Source organism: Trichogramma pretiosum, unplaced genomic scaffold, assembly GCF_000599845.2.
Source record: "Trichogramma pretiosum strain Unisexual culture from Peru unplaced genomic scaffold, Tpre_2.0 scaffold32, whole genome shotgun sequence".
In the NCBI taxonomy this organism is placed as follows: Eukaryota; Metazoa; Arthropoda; class Insecta; order Hymenoptera; family Trichogrammatidae; genus Trichogramma; species Trichogramma pretiosum.
The window spans coordinates 1,459,027-1,483,703 of record NW_019641641.1 but is presented as its reverse complement, the minus strand read 5'-3'; the positions used below and the strand labels follow the sequence as shown (position 1 = coordinate 1,483,703).

At 42.5% G+C, this 24,677-nt stretch overlaps 5 protein-coding genes across 6 annotated transcripts; 4 read left to right on the top strand and 1 right to left on the bottom strand.

Moving 5' to 3' along the window:
* The first annotated feature begins 21 nt into the window (after positions 1 to 21).
* Positions 22 to 1,521, top strand: LOC106652550 (prostaglandin reductase 1-like). The gene is made up of 3 exons (XM_014371560.2): positions 22 to 227; positions 299 to 870; positions 951 to 1,521. The coding sequence occupies exons 1-3, from the start codon at positions 125 to 127 to the stop codon at positions 1,305 to 1,307; spliced, it is 1,032 nt and encodes a 343-aa protein (XP_014227046.1). The 5' UTR covers positions 22 to 124; the 3' UTR covers positions 1,308 to 1,521.
* A 92-nt stretch (positions 1,522 to 1,613) lies between these two features.
* Positions 1,614 to 5,667, top strand: LOC106652486 (coatomer subunit gamma). Its single transcript, XM_014371470.2, has 6 exons — positions 1,614 to 1,950; positions 2,128 to 3,232; positions 3,315 to 3,897; positions 3,989 to 4,305; positions 4,373 to 4,571; positions 4,652 to 5,667. Exons 1-6 carry the CDS (start codon positions 1,911 to 1,913, stop codon positions 5,036 to 5,038), a joined length of 2,631 nt encoding a protein of 876 aa, XP_014226956.1. The 5' UTR covers positions 1,614 to 1,910; the 3' UTR covers positions 5,039 to 5,667.
* Positions 5,668 to 6,191: 524 nt separating this feature from the next.
* LOC106652631 (methionine aminopeptidase 2) lies at positions 6,192 to 8,956 on the top strand. Its single transcript, XM_014371698.2, has 5 exons — positions 6,192 to 6,452; positions 6,816 to 6,869; positions 7,102 to 7,841; positions 7,922 to 8,192; positions 8,268 to 8,956. Exons 1-5 carry the CDS (start codon positions 6,311 to 6,313, stop codon positions 8,471 to 8,473), a joined length of 1,413 nt encoding a protein of 470 aa, XP_014227184.1. The 5' UTR covers positions 6,192 to 6,310; the 3' UTR covers positions 8,474 to 8,956.
* Positions 8,957 to 8,999: 43 nt separating this feature from the next.
* Positions 9,000 to 21,612, bottom strand: LOC106652632 (protein FAM107B). 2 transcript variants are annotated; one of them, XM_014371699.2, is made up of 5 exons: positions 21,162 to 21,612; positions 18,449 to 18,515; positions 10,665 to 10,827; positions 10,367 to 10,538; positions 9,000 to 10,287 (listed from the first exon to the last, which is right to left on the bottom strand). In XM_014371699.2, exons 1-5 carry the CDS (start codon positions 21,168 to 21,170, stop codon positions 10,207 to 10,209), a joined length of 492 nt encoding a protein of 163 aa, XP_014227185.1. In that variant the 5' UTR covers positions 21,171 to 21,612; the 3' UTR covers positions 9,000 to 10,206. The 2 variants fall into 2 exon arrangements, with proteins under 2 accessions (XP_014227185.1, XP_014227186.1); XM_014371700.2 differs by lacking the exons at positions 18,449 to 18,515; positions 21,162 to 21,612 and adding an exon at positions 10,976 to 11,143.
* Positions 15,554 to 17,691, top strand: LOC111693839 (ankyrin repeat domain-containing protein 36A-like). The gene is made up of 2 exons (XM_023459679.1): positions 15,554 to 17,316; positions 17,400 to 17,691. Exon 1 carries the CDS (start codon positions 15,784 to 15,786, stop codon positions 17,284 to 17,286), a length of 1,503 nt encoding a protein of 500 aa, XP_023315447.1. The 5' UTR covers positions 15,554 to 15,783; the 3' UTR covers positions 17,287 to 17,316; positions 17,400 to 17,691.
* Positions 21,613 to 24,677: the final 3,065 nt, after the last annotated feature.

Sequence of the window (24,677 nt, the reverse complement as noted above, 5' to 3'; positions counted from 1 at the left end):
TTTACAATATACTAAGAAGTACGCATTTATCTATGGAAGTATTCATAGTTTAGAGGTATAGGTAATCAGTATTGTAATTCTAAATTTGAGCCGATAATTAGATGTTGGTGCCGAACGAAGTACAATGATAGCAAGAAAATGGGTCATTAATAAGCCTTTCTTCGGCTTGCCTCAGGAATCGGATGTGTCTATAATTGAAGAACCACTAGAGGATCTACGATATGGAGGTGAGAGAAAATTCAACAAATGTCGATGTAATCGGCAAGTATTGTAATTATTCGGAATCGTGTGCCCTAAGACGTATTAGCTAAAGCGGAGTACATCTCGGTCGACCCGTACCAGCATCCGATCGGCTCGCAAATGGCAATAGGCACGACGATGATCGGCCTGCAGGTGGCCCTGGTCCTCGAGTCGAAGAATCCGGACTGGAAGGTCGGGGACAGGATGGTGGCTTGCCTCGGCTGGCGCGACCTCAGCGTCTTCGACCCGTCCCAGGACCTCGGCTACGCCATGATGAAGCACAAGACTTACCGATTGCCGGAGCTGGGGCCGGATCTTCCGAGCTCGCTGGCTCTGGGCATGCTGGGCTTGCCGGGCAACGCGGCCTACTTCGTGCTCAAGGCGCTGGAGCCCAAAGCTGGCGAGACTCTGGTGGTGAGCAGCGCCGCCGGGGCCGTGGGCTCGCACGTCGGTCAGATGGCCAAGATTTACGGTCTCAAGGTCGTCGGAGTCGCGGGAAGCGACGAGAAATGTCGTTGGCTGCTCGACGACTTGGGCTTCGATCGGGCCGTCAATTACAAGAGCTGCCAGGACTTGGCTGCGGCGCTCCGGGATGCCGCCCCCGACGGCTTCGACTGCTACTTCGATAACGTGAGTCGATCGCGAACCGATTTTCCGATCGTCCGATATGTACCGATTTGTGTAATTGTCGTGACGGTGATCGTTCGCAGGTAGGCGGCGAAATTTCCAGCTGCATCCTGGGCCACATGAAGGAGTTCGGCAGGATCGCCGTGTGCGGGAGCACCTCGTGCTACAACCACGGCAACATCTGGCGTTACGAGCTGTTGCCCAAATGCCCGACGGTCCAGGACATCGTGTCGAGGCGTCAGCTCAGGATGCAGGGCTTCTTCGTGTCCAGCTGGGAGCATCGCTGGTGCGAGGGCATAAATCAAACCCTAGCTTGGCTGCGCCAGGGTCGCTTGAAGTACAAGGAGTGTCTGGTTCACGGATTCGACAATACTTTTCAGGCCTTCGTGAAAATGTTGAAGGGAGAGCATATGGGTAAAACGATTGTAAAGGTTTCCTAATCACTTTCATACGAGTGATTTATGTTATTTAAGATGAATTATTTTAAATTATTCGATCTCAAATTAATTAAAAGAGCGCGCTCTTTTATTCAAAGTTAAACGTATTTTCCAAATAAAAGATTTGGGAAATAGAAAGCATAATATTTAGATGATATGCCTTATGTAAAATCATGAAATGATATCAAAATAATTAAATTTTTACATTATCGAGAAATTTTCATTCGACATTCGTAATTCGACTCCCTCCTTTCTTTCTGCCTCCGTCCACACAGATAAAGATACGCGTCAGCATATGGCACTGCCATACACACTCTTCTGCAAGAGCGAAAAAGCTTGCCAATAATTTTACATTAACGAGTTGCCGTAAAACGGCAGGTACTTGAGCAACAAAAACTCCTGGTCCTCTGAGTGGATGAAAATTCGACTATTACCTTATTTTATAATCGGTCGGCTAAGGTCGGCGTAACTGTCGCGTGACAATATTGTAAATTGTGACATCTGCAAAAAAGCCTGTGTGCTGCAGTGTGTGTGTCGTCGTCAGTTCATAATACAGAGCTGACGTGTCCGGTGTTTTGAACTAATTTTTTTTTCGTTTTCGCAAAGATGAACGCGTTTAAACGAGAGAAAAAGGAAGAGGAGGATGGTGAGTGCAATAGTTATTAAACTATCTTTTAATTACGTTTCTTTCATCATTCGTACAATCATTTCGCTATACTCATGCAGGTTATGTCGTTGGCAATAATTTAGCTTTGACAGGCTGTAAACATATTTTTCGATAAATTTATTCATTATTATTAATAAAATTATTTTATTCATCCAGGTGGCAATCCATTTCAACATCTAGAAAAGACGAGTGTACTGCAAGAAGCTCGTACTTTTAACGATACCCCAGTTAATCCACGAAAATGTGCACATATTTTGACCAAAATATTGTACCTGCTCAATCAAGGCGAGCAACTGGGTACCACAGAAGCTACAGAGGCTTTTTTTGCTATGACCAAACTTTTTCAATCTCGTGATGTAGTGTTACGGCGCTTGGTCTATTTGGGAATTAAAGAATTAAGCTCTGTCGCAGAGGATGTCATAATCGTTACATCGAGTCTTACAAAAGACATGACTGGCAAGGAAGATATGTACAGAGCTGCAGCTATCAGAGCCTTATGTACTATTACTGATGGAGCAATGCTGGCTGCTATTGAGAGGTACATGAAACAAGCCATTGTTGATAGATCAGCTGGAGTATCTAGTGCTGCTTTGGTATCTACTCTGCATCTCACAAATGTTTCTGGAGATGTTGCAAAAAGATGGGCAAATGAGGCCCAAGAAGCCTTAAATTCAGACAATGTTATGGTTCAATACCATGCTTTGGGTGTTCTTTATCAGGCTCGCAAAACAGACAAACATGCAGTTATCAAACTGGTTGCCAAACTTATGAGATCTAGCCCAAAAAGTCCTTATGCAGCTTGCATGTTGATCAGAATGGCATGCAAACTAATTGATGAGGTTGATGTTGATGCAACTGAATTTTTAGAATTTATAGAAAGTTGCATACGTCACAAGTCTGAAATGGTTGTCTATGAAGCAGCGCATGCATTAGTTAATCTTGGAAAAAGTGGAACACGAGAAATTGCATCAGCCATAAGTGTATTGCAACTATTTTGTGGATCACCAAAGCCAACATTGCGTTATGCAGCTGTTCAAGCTCTTAATAAAGTTGCCATGTCTCATCCAGCAGCTGTTACAGCATGTAATTTGGATTTAGAAAATTTGATAACTGATTCAAATAGATCGATTGCTACTCTTGCTATTACAACATTATTGAAGACTGGTGCTGAAAGTTCTGTTGATCGTTTAATGAAGCAAATTGCCACGTTTGTATCAGAAATTTCTGATGAATTTAAAGTTGTAGTTGTTCAAGCTATCAGGTATTTTAAATCTCACATCTTGCCTTCAACCATCACAGGCATAGAAACTAAATATTTTATCATAATTTTTATTGATTTTTAGGTCTTTATGTCAAAAATATCCACGCAAGCATTCAGTTTTAATGAACTTTTTATCGGCAATGCTTAGAGATGAAGGTGGTTTAGAATACAAAGCAGCAATTGTTGACACAATTATAGCAGTAATGGAAAGCAATCATGAAGCTAAGGAATCCGGTCTTGCTCATTTGTGTGAATTTATTGAAGATTGTGAACATACTTCATTAGCTGTACGAATTCTCCATCTTCTTGGTCAAGAAGGACCAACCTCAAAAAATCCATCGCGTTACATTCGTTTCATTTATAACAGAGTTATTCTTGAATGCGCCAGTGTCAGGGCTGCAGCTGTAACAGCACTCGCACATTTTGCTGCTGCTTGTCCAGTATTACTGCCAAATATTTTAGTATTATTGTCAAGGTGTCAGCTTGATTCTGATGATGAAGTTAGAGATAGAGCAACATACTATTGCACAATTTTACAAGAGAATAATGAAAATTCTAGCATTTTACCCCTTGTGCAACCCCCACAACTATCTTTGCCAAGCTTAGAAAGAGCTTTGAGAAATTATATGAATTCACCTATGCAAGAAGATTTTGATATTTCTCAGGTATGTGAAAGCTTCAATTTTTTAAAATACTTTTCAGTTAAAGCTAACACAAATATTTCGATTTATTAATGATGTTTCTTTCAATATTTAGATTCCAACAGCACAAACAATAGAAGAACCACCACCAGAAGTAATGACTTCTGTAAAACCTCAAACTCTTCGATTAAGCAGGGAGGAATCTTTCATGGAAAGTTTATCAAAAGTCCCCGAACTTTCGGCAATTATTCGCAACGAAATTCTATTTAAATCATCGCCTGTTTTCGAGCTTACGGAATCTGAAACAGAATACAACGTTAAATGTATTAAGCACTGCTTTTCTGATTATTTGATTTTGCAATTTGATTGTTTAAACACGTTACCCGACCAGCTTCTCGAAGATGTCCGAGTTTCTGTAGAAACTCAAGATATGTAAGTAAATTTTTTTATGTGGCTTTATTGTGTGAAAAAGTTGTAATTATTATATTTTTCGGAATAGATATGACGTGGTTTGTGAAATTCCATGCAAACGATTACCTTACAACGAGCCTGGTTCAACTTACACAGTACTGAAATTCCCTGAAGATATCCATTCTACTGTGATATCTCTACCAACAACATTGCGTTTCATAGCCCTTGACTGCAATCCAGCAACAGGAATGCCCGAGTCTGAACAAGGATACCAAGATGAGTATATGGTAAGTGAAATAAAATTGATATTATGGGTAAATTTACCAAGAAAAGAAATTCAATAATCTAATGCAAACAATTTATTTAGTTGGAGGATTTGGAAATAACATTACGCGATCAAGTAAGAGGTGTGGGTTCAGCAAGAAGTCTAGATTTCCAATCAGCTTGGGAATCGGCTGCCTCACGAAATTTCATCACGCACGAGCAAATTTTTGCTCTTGGAGCCACTGTGAATACATTGGAATTGGCGATAAATAGCCTTGTCAGTTTCCTCGGTCTTGATCCAGTTGATCGCTCCGATCGTGTAAAATCTGATGCTAATCAACATACGCTGATGTTGGCTGGAGTCTTCAGAGGAGGCAAAGAACTTTTGGCTAGAGCTAAGCTAGCTTTGACCGAGCAAGTCACGATGCAATTCACTGTACGATCGGCCGATCCCGATGTTGCCGAATTAATCATCTCGTCTGTTGGTTAAATCTTCGTTTTGTCAACTCACTGATATTGTTGCGTTAGTTCAAAAACTTGGGAAAAAAGAAAAATTTTTCACATTTTTTGTAACATCAGCAATTAAAATTAAATTTTAAGACTTGTTTGTCCAAAATAATAATTATACCTACATGGTGTGTGATTTTGGATACTCGTATTTTCTTTTACTGTTGTAAGCAGTAATTGATTAGAATCATGATATCGATCACCCACCATGGAGCGTACTATTATAAATAACTCTGATTTGGTATTCAAAGTTGTCACAAGCCATTTGTGTTTCATTGACATTCCTTAATTATTGAAATACATTGAAGATATTTTTATGTAAAAAAGTATAATTGAAAAATCAGAGTACACTTGAGTATACCATTTAGTAATTCTTTTTTAACATGAAATAGAAAATTGAACATACAATAGACTCTGGAAAATGGATCATGATTGCTAACAAAGGATGCTGCAATGCTATGCAAATACTGTATTATTTGAGTTTGTTAAAGCTCTAATAATAGTTCATTATGTGAGCTTAATATTTTTATTATTTTATAACTATAAATTATTATTTATACATCTTTTATTAAGTGTAGATTAAATGGTTATCAAATAAAATCATATATTCATTAGCCTAAATTGAAATTATTTCTAAGTAAAAACCTTCTTATTTCATTTTTCAATATTTGTTGGGAATTGGGCCTCTAGTTATTAGCAAGCTTATGTTAATTAGCAAAATCTTTGAAGACTGTTATTATTTTCAGTCACGAAGTCTTTTGTTATGATAATTAGCTCTTATCATAATGAACAAAAAACTTTCATCGATTACGCTTACAATAAATTGAATTTCTTACTTAAACTTAAGTACAAGCTCAACAATGAAATCATATTTTCAAATTATAATTAGAAAATGATGTAAAATGCATCGTCCGGAATCGAAATAAGTGTAGTTTGCGCGCGCGCGGGCAAGTCTAACATTCTGCATATTTTGCTATATGTAAGTCGCACACACTTACGCACTATCTGCAACGGTATGTGTGTGAGTGCATAAAATGGAATATATGAGATTCGTGACACACGAGTGTATACATATAGCAGCACAGCATATAAGGCGCGCAATATATAGGCGCTCTTATTTTCCTTTTGCTCTGCGACTCAGGTCTCGCGGAATCGTCCACGGCGCATCGGTGCAGGCATACGAGCTCCGCATTTGCTCTCCAACTGTGCGCTTGTGAACTCCTCTCTACGATAATCTTTTGGAACTGAAGTAAAAATGGCCACTGTGGTCGACGAGGTTGGTAAAAAAGAGGTTAAGTTCGCCGAGGAGGAGAAGGACGAGATCATCAACGAGGCCGAGGATGCCTCCGGTGATGCGTCTAAAAAGAAGAAAAAGAGGAAGAAGAAGAAGAAGGCCGGTGAGTTGAGACTCCTATCCTGGGCCATGGCCCCGCAAAACTCAAAAACTGTTTTCAAGGCCATTCCATTTTTGCGCGCTTTTTTACTGTAAAAAGATCAATCCTTTTATATGCGATATATCATGCAAGTATTTGATGATTTGTTTAAAGCAATCGTATTTTAAGCTACCTATTGTTGCTCTATTCCATATACGGTTTCAGTCATTCTGTAAAACGTTCTGGTTGTTTTCAAAAGCACGTGTCAGACGCAAAGCAGCCCGGAAATTAAATGAACCTCTAAACTGCTATTTACTTTGTCTTCACATACGAGCGATTTTTTTATTTTTTGTAATTCATAATATTGAATTAATTATTTATGTATAGGTTCTGGAGATGCCAGTGGAGAAGTGATTGAGGGTGATGATGCTAAAGCAGAAGGTATGTTCATGAGCTTAAGTTCAATAAGCTTTTTTATTTAGTCAGTTTAAAATTTATCATTATTAAATATTTAATAAATTATTGGTATTCATAATAATTTATAAAACTTTCTATTTTAATATTTTATAATCTATTGAAATGTATCAGTTAACTTAGTGACTTTATAAATATTAACACCATATTATACTTATAATGAACTTTCAAACTTACTATTGAGTTATTTATTTTTCAGAAACTGAAAATGTACCTGAAAATGGTACAACTGAAGCAAATAAAGAAGAAGGAGCTGCTACCACTGAAAAAAAGAAGAAACGCAAAAATAAGGGCAAAGGAGCTAATAAAGATCCAATTGCTTTCCCTGTACGCACTCTTTATCCAGAAAATGGATTTCCAGTTGGAGAAATTCTTGAATATCCCCCAGTAAATGGAGTCGATGAGAGGAAAGCCAAGGATAGGTACACCAGTGAAGAAGCCAAAGCTGCTGAAAGAGATCATGAAGAAGAATACAACGAAGCTAGATTAGCTGCTGAAGCTCACAGAAGAACTAGGAAGCATATTAAACAGTGGGTCAAACCTGGTATGACCATGATTGAAATCTGTAATGAACTCGAAACTGTAGCTAGAAGGCTGATCGATGAAAATGGTCTTAAGGCTGGATTAGCTTTCCCCACCGGTTGTTCAAGAAATCATTGTGCTGCTCATTACACTCCAAATTCTGGAGATCCAACAGTTTTGCAGTATGATGATGTTACCAAAATTGATTTTGGAACACACATCAATGGTCGCATTATCGATTGTGCATTTACTTTGACGTTCAACCCTAAATATGACAAACTGGTTGAAGCAGTACGTGAAGCTACCAATACTGGTATTAAAGCATCAGGTATTGATGTACCACTGTGTGAAGTTGGTGAAGCAATTCAAGAAGTAATGGAATCATATGAACTTGAATTGGATGGAAAAACTTATCCGGTACTTAAAATTGTTTCATTGAACACTGATTTAAATTTTATAATTTTTAAACATTCTTAATGTACTTCTATAATTTACAGATCAAATCTATCAGAAACTTGAATGGACACTCAATTGCACCTTATCAAATTCATTCTGGAAAAACTGTTCCAATTGTTAAAGGTGGAGAGAGAAGAGAGAGAATGGAAGAAAATGAGTTCTATGCCATTGAAACTTTTGGTTCTACTGGGCGTGGCATGGTTCATGACGATGCTGATTGCTCTCATTACATGAAGAAGTTTGAAGCTGGTTTTGTGCCACTAAGGTTACAAAGCAGCAAGACCCTTCTCAATACCATCAATAAAAACTTTGGTAAATTTTGAAGATATTCATTATCTGACTCCTCCTGATGAGATAAATGTTATAATTAATTTTTGTTTATCACAGGTACTTTGGCGTTCTGCAAGCGTTGGTTAGACGGATTGGGCTGCACAAAATACCAAATGGCTCTGAAAGATCTCTGTGATAAGGAAGCTGTTGAAGCATACCCGCCATTAGTTGACATTAAAGGCTCCTACACAGCGCAATTTGAACATACCATTGTTTTGCGACCCACTTGCAAAGAAGTCATCTCCCGAGGTGACGACTACTAAGTCCAAGTCACGAAAAAATAATTATCAACAGAAAATTGCCATCGATACACAACATTTTAAAGTTTGTACAATATATTAAAATTAACTTTATGGCTCAAAAAAGAAATCAGTGAATTTCAAAGTTGGTATTATCAGAATCTATATTAGTGTCAGCAGGAAATCTGACAGTAACAATGGTGCTGAAATGTTCAACACGCCATTAAGAATAATTGAAAATTATCTTGTAATTCTTAATGATTAATATATTGGTTCGAGGCACATTTATGTTGATAATCCAACTCTAATAACGTTGTGGAAGTTTTGTCGTGATATTTTTTCTCACCTGATCCTTAACTTATAATTATTAAAGTTATTAATACGTTTGTAGTAAACGTTTAATAAATTTCGATCGTCATATTTGTGGAATGACTTCTCTTTCGGAATACATTTTGACTTAGTTTGAGAGAAAAAAAGGAAAAAATGAATTGTGGAAGAGGAAAAAAAATAAATGATGACGTTTATTAATCAAATAATAAAGACATTTGAATTTTTATTTGAATCTTCAGTTTATTTGTTATCTGTTTCGTAATTTTTTTGTACCTACTTACTTTGTCAATAGGTAATTAAGATTAACACTTTGATCAATCTAAACATAGAAAAATGAACGACAACATTTTTGATTGTTTATCGAGAAACTGTGTAATTGATGATTTATATTATTATTATTATTATTATTATTATAACTGGCCTAAATGCTATAACAGATGAGGGGAAAATAATGTACAAGTTAAGGCCTTAGTCGTAAGAAGATTTCGAAAAAATAGATTTTTAGTATATAGCTGCACTGTTGCGGTTCGAAAGTGCTGTTGCACCATACACGACTTCGACGTACACAAAGGTGCACGGAGGGTCCGCGCCGCGCTTCGATCATCGGCGTATAAGAATCGGTCAATATATGGAAACGCACCGCACTCTCGATTCTCCGTTATACATGAAAAATCTTCGATCGTCTTCGCACAATCTTTCGTCGTTTTATCTCTCTCTCTGCTGCTGCTCTTGCTCTTATATACCGGGAGGGGGCTAAATCGAACAATCGATTGCCTATTTTTTTTTGTTTCACATACAGTTGCATTTATACGGTGATACATAAATATATCGTGAGGCTAAAAGTACAAGAGCTCACTGCTTTGTTTTTCTCTTTAAATATAGATTTGCTGAATTACACTTTTATTTACATGGTCGTGGGTGTGACAATTAATGAACGAAAACACGCTTTCTGCTCTCTCAGCATCCGAAAATTCAAAATGGTCTGAAATATGAATTACATGCTCGCCGTCGCGCTCGTGACACTTTTCAATTACACTTACGGGTTTTTTTGCTATTACGTACGCGCGGATATGCGCGTCCGTATCTTCTATATAGCACAATAATATAGTACAATGTTATAATGTAATATTATTATCGAAGTAAAGTAAAGTTGATTTCTTGAAAAGGCGATGATCCGATGAGCGGATTTTTCGTAACTGGTTCGAACCGAACAATCGGTGTCGAATCGCTGCTGTTCGCGTCTCTCTGCACTCGTATCCGCAGTAATTCTCCATCATCGCGAACATATTGTACGATTATAATACGCGAATTGTCGACGAATCAAATAGAGGTGTTGGCAATTAATGGAACAATAATGGGATGTCTTTTGCTATCTCGGCGTTGTAGCACAAAAATGTTCGTGGAGGCCTCCTCGTAGCTTCTCTCGTTCACTGTGACTCGGTGCGCGAACGCAGCTTGGCTCTCGCCGTGGCTAGAGGATTTAGCGGCTCCGGCGGTTGCGGCAGTTGCTACAAAAAATACAGAATAGATCGAATACTTGTAAGGCAAAAAAAAATCAAGATGATGATTGCAAATTTAAACACCCACCGACTGTTGTATGTGCTTGGCTCGCTGCTCGATGGCCCTCTGCAAGGCCGTTCGCGGATCGTTTTTGTGGGACTCCTCTTGCATCTTCTCGGCTTCCTTGCGCGAGGCCATCTCTCTGTGTCTGTCCAGGGCTCGCTGCAGCTCGCTCTTTTGGTTCAGCACACTTTTGCCTCTGCAAACGGACAACACGTATCGATCGTTCAATTTTGGAACAAGCACGAAACTCGTAAATATAAAGGTGATCTATCGCAGCGGTGACGAGTGCAAAAACAAGAACAGACAAAAGAAAGTGACTCACATTTTTTGGTTGAACAGCAGCTCCCTGTGTAGGTCCTTGTGGCTGGAGGAGCCCAGGCAGGGGTTGTAGGGTTTACGAGGCAGAATCAAGCCGTCGGGACCCATGTGGGGTGCAGGTGGCGGCGGTGGCGGTACACCGAGAACTGGTGCCATTATATCCTTGCCTGAAAGCACAAAGATAAAAAAAAATTCAAAAATTGCTCGCGGTGTTCATAATCTAATCAGAAGCGTCGCGACGCGGAAACGAGCTCGATACCGGAAGATACCAAATATCGCGCGGCGCTCGAGCGCGAGCTAGCTCAAAACACGAACCTTCCAAAAAAGCGATCCTCTCGCGCACACTCGCGTAAAGCAGAGACTCGTCATCTGGCTCGGCGAATGACATTATTATTAATTCTACGCTGGAGCAGCTCGACGCGTCGCGATGACGGCGACGGCCGCGGCTGCATCCGCATATGGATTGGACAGACGACGCGTAAGCACTGGAGAGTCGCCTGCCTTCGGCACGATCGCTTCCAGGGCAAACTCGGCCCGATAATACACACGCGTGTGCAGCTCTGGCTCGAGCAATATACATAGTAGCTGCTGCACACACGACACGCTGCATCGTAGCTCCGTTTCAAAGGGCTTCGCGGGTTGCGCGCGCGCGCGCACTTCTGCCAGGCAACAGCAGCAGCAGCAGCGACTCGAGAGTCGACTCGAAAGGCAAGCAGCGGCAGCGGCAGCTAATCGGATCGACCAGAACTGCGCCAAGGTGAAATTCGATAGAGCAACGCGCGATGCACCAGTTTTTTTGCTCTCATCGAGAGAGAGAGATAGAGAAAAATTCCAGGCCTCGAATCGCATACGTATATTTTTTTTATTCAGGAATTTTCATCGCCGTCAACGCGAGCGAATCTCAGACATTCTTCAACTATTATTATCAGGGCAGATAAATATGTACCGAGGACTAGCTCGAGCACTGCAAGTTCGAGTCTGTGCTGTGACCTAATTGGTCATCGACGAGAAGCGAGAATCGCGCGTACGTTTATGGCAGAGGCCAAAGCTCTCCGTCGACGCGGAGTTGGTGCTCCAAGCTCAGCCGAGGATTATGACGTCACTTCGATCTGAGTATAATATATACATACGCGATAACGTGGTCTTTATATAGTGTATACTATCTATATACACTGAATTAAGTAAACGCGTCGATCGAAAATCGGTGCGCAAGCGCCATCGATGTACTTTCTCAAAAATGTCTGTATAGCTACTCTCTCGATCTCGCAGTGTAAACAACGTTGTCTTTTTTGATTGACTGCAGTAGTTACATTGTTCAAAGCAAAGCAAACATTTTCCGAGCTTCGTTACGAGCCTGTCTAATGGTGATCGTTGGATGATTGCGCGCGACGAGCTTTCTGCCACTTTTTCTCGATTGAGCAATTAAAAGAGCTACGATTTGAAAGCTCACCTAATTGTAATTCGTTTTAGTGTTAATTTGAGCGCTGTAAACCTTACGAATTAGACGTCAGTTATCGAAAATCATCGTTGATTTGAGTAGCCGCTGAGCAGAGATTATAGTTTGAGTGGATTAATTTCGACTTCGAGTCGAGCAATAATTGTCCGATCCAACTGATTATATAGAGCATCTGTGGAGTATATGATATGTAGAATTTATTACCCGTATAAAACGAGTCAAGGTCGGTGGATTTTAACATGCTCTCCAGACCCCGAGCGCGTCAGGAACGACAAGGCTCTCGCATCAGTCGAGGATGTACATAACGTATAGGAATTTCTCTATAGCCTTGGCGAACTCGGATATAATACATATAATACATGTATCGCGATCGCTCATTACAATGGCTGAAACGACGGAAATTTCATTATCGTGTTGTGTACGCGCGGCGCGTCGTGCGCAGCTTAATGGTCCATTATCTTTAGGCGGAAAAGTCTCGCGCGCACGCGATGAGCTCTCGCTCGCGGCAATAAGGAAGAAAAAAATGTCCCAGTCATATTGTAGAAGAGACGCGCGCGTTAGATACGGTGAACGCGCCAAGGAGGAAGGAGACAGATAGTTGACGCTTTCACTTGTTGCCACCGCTGTAATACTCGTCGTATAGTCGAAAACAAAGACGCTCGTATGGTTCGTGCTCGTGCGCGCGCCAGCTCTCTCGCTCGGAAAGATGAGACGCTAGTTCTTTTTCGTTCGCAGTCTCTTTGTATATCGCGCAGCATAGGCCTCTCGCGTCGGGCCTCTTATCGGCTCATTATTAACGAGAGCAAAGAGCGATGCTCGATAAATCAGTCCTTGTTCGGTGTTCGCTGTGTATAATACGAGCGGACGTACCTAAACGTACGTCGCTTCGAGTCATAAAGTCGATCTATAAACAATACTCGATAGGAACGTTTCGAGCTCGGCCCCGAGACTGCAGCCGATAGCGAGAAAATAATTGATTATTATTTTTGCACGTACACAAAGCGAGCAGCAGCTCTTGGCACACATATCACAAACGTGATATCTTGACCAATCGAGCGTCGAGAGGAGCCGCAGCGCTTATCGGCCGATCGCGCGATCGCCTTTCGATCGCGTGTCCCTATTATTTTGCGCCGGTCTCGATTCCGGCCTTTGTATGTAGGTGATATGCATATACGTTTATCGGAGACTACAGCAGCTATATGGAGATATCAAAGAGGAAGGAAATAAACGTCGACTTGGACGGTGCATTACGGAATAATTACGCAAGCGATTTTAACAACTGCATCGCGATGTTCGTTTCATTGGTAATGACCCCGACGATGGCTTCGTGTGGGCCTGTCATGGCCCACAGTGAGATTGTCCAGGAGCTGTATATAGTTCACGCCGATGTATAGACTAGCGATTGACTCGAATACATGGCGGTAAAAACGAGAAAATAACGACTCGACTTGTGGATTTGGAGCGGAACGATCTTTCGGATCGAAAATGATGGCGCGCGATAGGCAGCGATACGCAGACTTGTCATTTCTGCAGTCGACGGCGGAATTGTACACCCGGACGAATCGAGAGCTATATATCGAGGAGAGAAAGTTTGATTAGTTGGAGCAACGATTGGCTGCAAACGGCCCAATTGATTTCGATTGCCGGTCGAATATGCATCAACAATTGCGCAGTTGACTACTACCAGCGTGCTATATACATAATGTAGCGGCTGCGGCTTCTCTCTCGAGAGAGCGAGAGAAAAATTGACCGAACGAGATGACTCGCGGCCGAGCAATGCAGCGGTGGCGGCGGCATTGGGATGAGCTAATGCCGCCGCTGCTACTGCTCGTCGATGCGCGCGGCAAATCTCGTGGCAATTTCCTTTTAGCGACGACGCCCGATACCGGCTGACGTTTGCCGGCTGCGCGAGAGGCACCGCCGCCGTCGAGTGCAACGACCCGCTGCTGCTCGCTCGAGAGTCGTAATATGTATATATGTCGCGATATATAACGGCGCCGCTGCGCTGCTCGCAAGAGGAGCTATAAGAGAGCTGATTTCAATCAGGCTCGTTACGTGCGAAATGCGCTCTTCCTAATAATCGATGGCGCAGCTGTGCCGCATCCATATAGCCTACCTCTCTCGCCTCCAGGTACGAATTGCCGTTCGTTTCGGATTTTACGAGCCACGGCGTGCTACAGAGCGCTACGAAAGCGAGATTATTTTTCCTGCCTCAGCGTCGTCGTCGTCGTCGTCGTCGTCCTCGCATATAAATATTGCCGCTTGTAAAATGCACTGCGAGTTGGCTCATGCAAACGAGCTTATATCATTACAGCTTCTCGCTGCCGGGCAGCACATCCAATATATAATCGCAATATGCGATCGCTCAAAAAGGCGCGAAATTGTTATGTCGTCGTGTTAGCCCGAGGCCATTACACGATTTTTCGCCCAAGTAAACGGCTGCTATATCGAAATAAGCAATATTCGGTCGTCGTGACGGAATTGCAACGCGCAACACGTGTACTATAGCCGTCGACATCGACACATCACGAGCTCCCGCAGTCTCCGAAAATTCTCCCATTGCCACGCGATGAAGCGCATTCAAAATTATACCTATAAGTACTCCCGGCGCCTATACCGATCCGCGTGTGCAGATCGATATTCCGCGGCAAAGCGTCTCGGCTACTTGGCGCTGCTCTCAGCTGCAACGCGTTACAAGTACTATACACCGATCATTTCTCTCTCTCTTTATTTCACTCGAGCCACGCGTTTGTTTCGCGATCGAGCGTGTATATACTTTCACCTAACTGCTGCTGCATATAACATCGTGTATCCTATAGACTCGCGCTGCACACGAGTAATAAGGTAAATTTACACGTTGCGTGATTGACAAGTTTACGGCCTGCCTCGGCGCGTAATTCTTCTCCTCTCGCGGGATATATGCCTGTTTTCGTCGACTGGCAGACGAGCATCTTGCGGCATGATGATCATCAGCGTGCGTGCATGATCATGTGAACACACCGGGGCGCCGGAGCGCGAATCTTTACGACCGCGTCATCTTGTGTAAAACGAACGGACTGCTATAATGCAAAAGACAAGCGCATTCGTGACTTTGACAAGTTTTGAAGTTAAACTTCTTTACGCGCTTTGAATATGTGGGAGGTCAAGTCCGTCCAACCGACCGTCTGAGCGAGTGCAACTTCGGCAGAATACGTGCCAAACCGAGCCGCTGCTAGCGAACGTAGCGGTGGACTCGTGAACGAATGGATTATTGTCGTGTATAAAAGACTTAAAACCGACAAAGGCTCCATTTGTTATCGCGTAAAATGCTGGAGCATCCTTTTTTGCTCACTTACTCATACTGCGCACAACAAAGAGGTGATCGAGTGATGAGAATATGGAACAATTTTGTCAACACATCTTTGTGCGATACGTGTTTACTTGTGTGGGCGCGCGACCAAGTCCGTCTCAAGAATTTGGCGGGAATGACAACAGTGGCTGTAGTGCTGCTCCGTATGTTGTTTAGTTCAGTCCGCTCAGTCCTACACACCGGCGGGGCACGTAATTACGACGCCACAGCGTAAAAAAAGGAAGATCGAATCGATTGCAGCCAGTGATTCTCGAGAAGTGAATAAATTTTACTTCAATTATAAGCTGAACCGATATTTCTGTGCGAGTGTAAAGAACCATGTCCGGTGAGGATTTCGTTGATGATTCGAACGACGGTGATCATTTGTTTGAAGAAAACGACGACTCCGACAGTGATTCCAGTGGCGATAATGAGTTATCTGATTACTACGAGACGAGTCAAGAAAAATTAGAAAGATTGAAGATCATGCGAGAAAAGGTCAATTGGGAGATTCAACACGAGAGACTACAATTTTTGTGGCAATTTTATTTTTTAATCATCGATTGGTACGAACATCTTCCAGACTTTCGAAACATTTTTCGACGACAAGAAATTGATTTGCTTCTCATTGATTTTATCAAGTTCGATGTCAGCGTAGTTGAGCTAGCTAAGCTGATCGTCCAATTTATGATCGACGCCGGATATAAAGACGAGCCTGACTATGACGAAGACCAAAATCCACTGTTGCGTCGCAGCACACCGGTGCATCAAGCCTTTCTAGAATCTAGCAGAACTATTATCCCTGACCTTTTTAAAATATACGACAGATTCGACGTGAATTACACCGACGAGTCCGGCCTATCGCATTTTCACGTGGCCTGCTGGTCAGGATGTTGCGACGTCGTCGTGAAATTCCTCGAACTCGGACAGGATCCCAATCTACTCGCGCGAGATTCAGTCGATCCGCCGCTGCACTTGGCTCTGAAGGATCGAAACGAGGCGATGTTAAAATTGCTTTTGAAAAATGGCACCGATCCAAACTCAACCAATGTAGACGGAATGACCGCTCTGCACGTTATTTGCGAGACCATCTACTTCAATGGATTTGTGGAGATAATCTTCAGCGTCAACGAACATCGAGCGGTGCAAGTAGACGCCCGAAACAAGTTGGGCCGGACACCGCTGCAATTGGCCGTGGCGAATCTCTTGCTGAATGAGCTCGATGTACTATTGGATCGTGGCGCCGATCTGTCTAACTTTGTTTTTCCAACCGAGAGTCATTTTGCCGAGAGATTTACGCAACGTAGAAGTGGGGTGCTTTTGGGCCTCGATAAAATAAAATTGGCATCGGAAACGATGCAAGTCGTCGAGCGCCTCGAAAAACGGGGATACCAACTGGACAAAAGTGACGCCATGAAGATCATGAAAACATTGATCAAGCACGTATTGTTCGATACGGTTGAGGATCTTGAATTTTGGCGTCGCAACGAAGAATTCGTGAGCAAAGCAAAAGAACTGAGGATGAATCCCAGCTCTTCGCTTTACGATTTGATTCAATTACGACCCGACAAAGTAAAGTACCAACTCAGAGATACGGACTACTTCAAGTTCGCAACTTGGAATCAATGGAGGAAGTTGCCCGAAGGATCGCGCAGGGCGTCTATCACGCACCTTTGCGAGACAATGTGGAGAGGATTTTTCCAGCAATGGGCACTGGAATCTTTGTTGCAGCTTACGCGCCACCGGTTGCCGATTCTCTGCTGCGATATAATCATCGAGAAACTGATGAACGAGGATTTGTTGAAAATATGTCTGGCCACAGAAATCGTGGCGAACGAATAAAACCCAAAACACGCGATACCGTTCGCAAAGGTATTTTTATTATTAGTTTTTTATTTTATTTTCTAGACTATGATTTTTAACAGCTCTTGTTAAACAATCTGTCGTTTTTTTAGGCAATGAAGTTGCAACCACTCGAGTATACAGCAATGAAGCAATAGATCAGATTTAATAATTCGTCCGAGAAAGTATAAAAAATAATGTAAGTAACGATATGGTTTATAAGAAATGTTTCTTTGACGAAAATTATGTATTTGAATAAAAACGGAGAAATCATCCAATAAGAAACGGATTAGCTCATTTGACCAGCAAGTAAAATTACGAATTTCCAATTGTTCGATAATCGTGACTTTTTGAGCGATACCAAATCGATGAATCCCCCCGCGCGCAATTTTTCCATTATAAGATTAACCAAAAAAAAATGATAATGTTAGCACCAAAAAGCAACTCTCACAAGATTCAATGCGATCTTTTTTGAAAATAATAACAACGATAATGATGATAACAATAATGAAATCAGTCAAGCAGGGCGAATAAAGTTGTAATAATCGAGGGTTGCAGTTTATTAATGCATATCACGCGCGACACGAAAGTACAGCGACCCAACGATTTTTCAAAGCTCGTGCTGCCGCGTGCACACAATACGAAGTTGATCAGCCCCTCGTAATATAGGTGTAGTGTCCGAGTGCGATCCGCGCAATAGATAAGTTTATTTTTGTGTTCTCCCTATGATACGCAGATAGAGCTGCGACCGGTTATACCCGACGTAACTGAAAAATATCAAAGGCCGTTGGTCGCCTCACACGCTACGCCGATTGCGCGTTGATAGCTCTGTACGTGTGTATTATAAAGGGGACGAGAGAACAACGAGAGTGTCGTCGAAAACGCGCGTTTGGCTGTTACGCAGTTTTCTCCTGATGTAGCTTGCCGCTTGACCAAATTCTTATCGCCCTTCATGTATTACGATGCTGTACCGTAGAATGAATCGTGTCGTACATGCATCGCGCGCGTCAGCTAAAAATTTCAATTCGAATCTCGAGCGACTCGGTACATTATCGGTGAGTGTCCGAACACGCGTCGCAACGCTTACAAAAAACTGCTAAAAGCGCGGAGAAAACGAGATACACTCGTGATCGCTTGTTGTGGATACAAAATTATACATTACCGTGAGTCGGAGCGTCGCACTCGTCGCTCTCGCAGCTCCTGGTCCTGAATCCGCCGTTCGTAAACACCTGCAACAAAAAAACGGAGCGCCACCGATTAAACCATTGCCTCGGCACGACCATTTATTTTTATGTTTATATATACACGAAGGCTAGACTGGAGAGAGATTTCTATTGAAGTGCGCGACAAAAAACATCCATACGATTTGAGCCTTAGAACGAGCTTTCTAAGAGCTGCAGCAGACTCGGCAAAATTATCCGGTCTGCGGTACAGAACGGGCCCCGCTTAATTTCACTCTACGACGACAACGGCTATTTTATACACCGTCTCGGCGCAATTAGCCAAAGTTTTATGATTTTCATTGCTGCGCTTTATTATCGGAATTATGAAATGTATATCTTGGCCGCGAGTGCGTATAGTAACGTTGAACCGACTATTACAGGCTATTGAAATAAATGAACTTTGACCGATGAAAATAAAAGTCCATGAATATAAAAAAGTGGAACGCTCGTATTGATCGAGCTATAGGATCGAGTGTACAAGTGGTTTTTGCTGACTACATAAACGCTACATCGCAGATATGGTTTCAACGAGAGTCCAATGACATGGCTTTTAGCTAATTTTGTACAATTACTATATTTCGCCAAATATTCAACTTGTTAAAAATGATAAGCCAATTAATTTTTCCTCTGTGACTCTTATACAACGCTATCGCTATTTTTGGATAACAAATAAATATTCAGATAAAAACACGAGTGTCGATCGGTATTGAATGGACTTTGTAATTTTATTGCCTCAAATCTGATAATCCACCTTGTGCGGGCTTGCGTAGGAGTTGTTAATAACGGTGACACAAGATCTTGCTGGCGGCTCTCTCATCGCGTAACTCTCGTCGTGAAAAGTCAATTTATCGTCTGTGTTTCGTTATCGATTACACTGCAAATTAAATAATCGGACGTCCATCGTGGCCTCGAACGCGTGTAATCTAATACGTGCTTGTGACACGACGACTACATTATAATCATAACCATCGCGCTCGATCAATGAAGCGGACGCAAATAAACGCGATTTTGCTCTTTCTAATGACATCAAGGCGAAGCAACCCCTTTCAGTTCTCGTCTGACAATTTCAAGGCTTTAACGGATTCCCGCGTGCGTCGTCGTCACTTTATCCCCGCGCGATTGCACTTGCCGTCTATTATAACGCGGCGTAAGCAGCCTTTGTCAGACACACGTGTGCGCGCTATCGGCCTTTCTTTTCCGATTTGCCGTTGTACAGATGAAAAACTACGGACTCGTACCGGCCGTGAACCATTACATGTCGTATAATAAATAATAGTTACACTCGCTAAGCACACCCGATTCCGCGCGCCATCGTTATTAATTAACCCGAAGAAAATTACACGAATTCTATTGTACGACTTACGTAAAATCGAGTGTATCTCTTTTTTATTTTTTATTTCATTTTTTTGCATCGACTTACGAGCGATCATAAGCTCCCGTCTACCAACTGTATCATTATTATTATATTATACGCCAATCAACGTTATTATCATCATCATCATTATCATCATCATGATCATGAGGAAGTCGAATCTGATAGTGAGAGTTGCAAGGTTCTTTTTTTATCGATGCGTTTACGCAATGTTTATGTGCGTACACACAGAGAGCCGAGTTAAGGAAAGCGTTTTCAGCTGCAGTAGCGAGAAAAAATCAGGATGTGAAAACGCGAAAACCATGAAATCTATTTGCTTTGGTCGTTACTAATGGCCATAACAATTGTTAAGTGTAAAAAATACAGATTCGTTACTGCGCAAAACTCATGTTTCTCCTCGTAAGTATATAGTTGAAGATTGTAAATACAGAATATTACCGACGAGTACGATTATTTATATGGAAAAGACAAATGATTAGAAAAAATGGTCGCGTGCATTTTAATGGTTTTACGAAAAGAAAGCTCGTAAATCTCAATGCTATCAACGTTTACAATTGAGCAGACAATTTGAAAATTGTCTTCCTTTTTCAGACAAGAGAGGAATTTATTTAAAATTGCATAAATCACCAACGATTATTCGCACTACCAGAAGAGAAAAAAGTATCATTATTTTGCAAGTTTCACGTATATATATTTTGAAAATCGAATTACTTTGCCGTGAATTTGTATTTTTTATGCACAAATTAAATCTCGAACTCAACGGATGATTTATTTATTTTAATTTCTAAAAAAAATTGAATCATTTTTTCACAGGAATTTTTCGTTCTCAGTAATTTCTCGTACATGTAAACAATTCGGCTAATTATCAAGTACAAAGCGCGTTTTTTTACGTCAGTAATCGATCAACAATGTGTAATTAAAATTTTTTAGATTATATTGGTCGTTTCAATCGACTGATTTTATTTCAGTTTAATGTTAACGCCCGCACGTTTATTGTTGGTATCATTAGTACGAAAGTTGAGCGCGAATCAAAAAAATGAACATAAATGGAAAATAAACAAAAGTAAAGCGTGACGTTGAGTAAACAGAATGACGAATCTCGAAAAGGCTGGAAGTTTATAAAGCCGCAAATCTTCGATAAGATTACGCATTTGTTGCTTTCGGTTCCATAGTTCTGTGGAATTCGCAAATTTGGGTGAACAGAAAAAAAAAATTCAGCGCGAATGAAGCGAAACAAACATTGACGTATGCCACATAGCGAAGATTGTGCTCTGTTGTACCTTAGTCATTACTCGAGGGTTCTCCAGCTTGAGGTGCGCGTGCGCGCGACTCGCTCCAATTTTCGAGTTTCCGCGAGTCTCGTGGATTGGATTGTCCGAGATATAGGATTTGTGTATATCCACCTGAGCAACCGCACACACTCTATTCGGGCGCACGCGAGCTTTCGAGACGACGGCTGCACAACACGTGTGACACTTTGTGGTAGTTGTATACAAAAGCTGCGAAGCTTCTGTGCGCGATGTATCTAGGAAGCGGGACAAGGAGGGAGCTTTGTTGTGCACTTTGGGACGCGCTGCGAAGAGGAGGTCAAAAGCCAAACAGCTCCCCGATTGTTCCGTGTTGAATTTATATGCAGCTAGCTAGTAGCTATATGCGTTCTCGGCACAGATTCGCGTCGAGCTTCGCGCCAGCTGCGCGAGTTGCTGCTTGTTGCTATTGGAAAGACGGCGAGCACGCGACTATGAGCTCGCGGCTGCGTGTCGTGTATGGCGCGCGCACAGAGTCCGTATATCGTTCAGCACATACACGAGGTTCGCGTGGCCGGGCGCGCTTGCGTGACGCGCTTGCGATACACACGTATATCTACGTCATTGCGAGCGTCGAGAGCTTGACCCGACCGACTATACAGCTGACGCTATAAACGTCAGTGCCTGGGACCAATTTTCCCGCCCGCGCACACGACGGATCCAGGCCTGGGTCAGAGAGAGAGAGAGAGAGAGAGAGAGCTGATCCTTTATACGAGCAATTTTGACTCGACCTCTCGTCGACCTTATTTTCCTCTCGTTTCTCGCTCGCGACTCCACTTGATGTATATGTATATGTAAGGCAAAATTTCCTTATCACGAAAGCGGTATTAGTAATGAGTAATCCCCGAGCCTCATTATTCTCGCGAGTCGGAAAAAAGTTATCGTGCGCTGAAAGTAACGTACGAGCCTCGCGACACCGCGTTTGTGTTGTTCTTTGCGCAAGAAACGAGGCAAGCGCGATATAAATGACTCCGGCTGATAAGGAGGAAAAAAAACTGCAGGCAGGTGCCGCGTAACGAGAGACGTCGGATGACACAAAAAAAAAGAAAAAGAAAAAGAGGAGTACAAGTGCGCGAAACTGTCGGCAATTATTATGCGCTGGCGTGTAGGTGCGCGTTACGGCAGTCGCGAGGATTGCTCAGCTCGTATCGTCAAAGCCGCGTGCACGGCTTTGTTTTCAGAAGATAAGCGATAGTATACGTAAAAAATACGAGGCTATTGCGTCGAGAAGGAGTCGCGGAGTTTACGTGACTAGAAGCACCTGCGCGTCGCGAAAATTGGCGATGTCATCGATCATTCTAGAGGATATAACGAAAAGAACCGAGTTTAGCATTCGTTGCGCAAATAATATCGTTGACTCGTGAGTTGCTCGAACGAGCCTGACTAGTGCAATGTACAAGACAAGAGCTAAGCCGTAGGAGTACGAGCGGGGCCGCATATACGATTCATCTGGGAAATATTTGTCGTCGTCACGCGCGGCTATATTCGCACTTGAATGAATCGCATGAGCTCACGGATCCTAGCTTTTTGACGTTTGATTTTTTTTTCTTCAAGTACGCGCGACACACGTCCTTCGTGATCTTTTTGTCTCTACGAATTCTATAGCCAGTCGTGCTCGATGAAAGTACACAGCAAGGCCCCCTTACCTTGCATCAATTCCAAAGTATCGAGACACGAGCTCGGAAAAGCGCAGCTTATAATATGCAACGCTTACCGATAAAGCCTGCAGTGCTGGAGCTAAACTAAAACTATATACAGTCGCGCAGCTTGGGTATAGTAGACTTTATCGAGCCATGTACGAAGCTGCACATATAGCTGCACGAAGTTTGCGTCCATTGACGTTGAACCGATTGGGCCGCGAGCCACGTGACCGACCTAATTTTTCCTCGCCTCGCCAAGCCGCGCTATATCCCGCACGCAACGAGGCATGAGCGCATCGTAAAAATTTATGCACAGCTCCGCAGTGTGTGTGCGAGAGAGTCGAGTGTAATGTATAGCTCGGCGGGCGCGCAGATACGCATTACAGCTGAGAGACGTAGACGCGCGCAGGTGTAATTATCTTATGGAAGCGCAGCAACTCGCGGCGGCGGACGGAGGAAAAGGCGCGAGTCTGCGACGGCGCCAGGTGACGGCGGCCCGATCGCGGCTACTACTCTTCGTTTCTCTCGTATAATACAAGTTCGCATAAAATTATACTTTATTAAAAACCCATACGTCCGCGATACGAATATCAATCATTTCATTCGGCTATTTTCCCAGGCCTTGTACATGCGCGAGTGTTATGCATCGACTGGCAATTTCCATTCGAACGTAGCTTCTGCAATTTACTTCATTCTTTTTTTCCTCTCTTTTATGGAAAAACAAAATATCATTCGCGTAGAACACAGCTTCGAGTTTGTCTAACGGAATCGAGCTCGAAAGTAGTGGTTTTTCAGCGTAAATATATGCAACTTTTCCAGTAGCAGCGTAACAGGATTATTGTTACGGCTTGAAAAATGTAAATAAAAGATGTATCTAAGCCGTGGCCATGGCGACAGCGTCAACAATGGTCTTAGCTGCGCACGATTATTCTATAGCGTTCAAGATATAATACAGACGAATCCTCGTGCGCAGGACTTTCACTGCCGCTCGTGATATCGTTTTATTATACGATATAATGTACGAGTCGAAATGCGGGTGCTCGTGCACGCGGCTCTATAAGATCCACCGAGCATTATATATATAGCATCAGTCATAAGAACGCACAACACAATGATCTCGAGAGATATAGACGTATACCTCTGCACGGTACGTAGGCCTCAAATACGAACCTGTACATCGCGCGCAGGTAGATCGCAGGTAATATACACGCGCTGCGCCGCACCGGCCGTGTTATTTCATTTTTGTGTCCAGCCAAGCATTTCCTCGGCAGTTATATAGCTGCACTATATCTATAGGTATGCAACAGCTCTGTGCAAGTGCAGTCCCACACACGAATGTGTCGGGCATCATTGTTATTATTGATTAGCTCGATTGTTGTAATTTCGCAGCAGTTGTTGCGATTGCGCGTGCCTTTGATTCGGATTGGCTCGAGCGATATGCCGCTAATTCTCTCCACCTTCGCAAGCGTGTGCAAGTACGTGTGCGATAACTCGACTAGTTTTCGCCATTTATAATTTCCTATCCTATATGGAGTGCTGTTTTCATCGACTCGTATTTAATAGGCTATTTTTGTAACCGAAGCCGGCGCCTAGATTTTATCAACACTCGCTAAATTCGCTCCAATAATAATAATCTTTAAACCGTGAGTAATGATCGTAAATAATTCCACGTGATTATTGTCGTAACTGTGACATTTAAAATATACAAATTAAACCTTTTGGGGACTAAGACGATGTGGGAGCTGTACGGCCATCGTGGGGCTATTTTCAAAGCGCGCCAGCTGTCGAGGAGCCCGTTCAAAAGGTCGATGTGCGCTAAATGCACGTCCAAGAGAGCGAAGGAGACCAC

Excerpts from the sequence above, each read along its gene's own strand:
- LOC106652550 (XM_014371560.2), top strand. The coding sequence starts at position 125 with ATGATAGCAAGAAAATGGGTCATTAATAAGCCTTTCTTCGGCTTGCCT. Across the intron at positions 228-298 it reads AGAGGATCTACGATATGGAG|ACGTATTAGCTAAAGCGGAG; the intron begins GTGAGAGAAAAT and ends GTGTGCCCTAAG. Across the intron at positions 871-950 it reads TCGACTGCTACTTCGATAAC|GTAGGCGGCGAAATTTCCAG; the intron begins GTGAGTCGATCG and ends GATCGTTCGCAG.
- LOC106652486 (XM_014371470.2), top strand. The coding sequence starts at position 1,911 with ATGAACGCGTTTAAACGAGAGAAAAAGGAAGAGGAGGATG. Across the intron at positions 3,233-3,314 it reads GTAGTTGTTCAAGCTATCAG|GTCTTTATGTCAAAAATATC; the intron begins GTATTTTAAATC and ends ATTGATTTTTAG. Across the intron at positions 3,898-3,988 it reads AAGATTTTGATATTTCTCAG|ATTCCAACAGCACAAACAAT; the intron begins GTATGTGAAAGC and ends TTCAATATTTAG.
- LOC106652631 (XM_014371698.2), top strand. The coding sequence starts at position 6,311 with ATGGCCACTGTGGTCGACGAGGTTGGTAAAAAAGAGGTTAAGTTCGCC. Across the intron at positions 6,453-6,815 it reads GAAGAAGAAGAAGAAGGCCG|GTTCTGGAGATGCCAGTGGA; the intron begins GTGAGTTGAGAC and ends ATTTATGTATAG. Across the intron at positions 7,842-7,921 it reads TGGATGGAAAAACTTATCCG|ATCAAATCTATCAGAAACTT; the intron begins GTACTTAAAATT and ends TATAATTTACAG.
- LOC111693839 (XM_023459679.1), top strand. The coding sequence starts at position 15,784 with ATGTCCGGTGAGGATTTCGTTGATGATTCGAACGACGGTGATCATTTG.
- LOC106652632 (XM_014371699.2), bottom strand. Across the intron at positions 10,539-10,664 it reads CTGCTGTTCAACCAAAAAAT|AGGCAAAAGTGTGCTGAACC; the intron begins GTGAGTCACTTT and ends GTCCGTTTGCAG. Across the intron at positions 10,288-10,366 it reads CCAAGCACATACAACAGTCG|CAACTGCCGCAACCGCCGGA; the intron begins GTGGGTGTTTAA and ends TATTTTTTGTAG.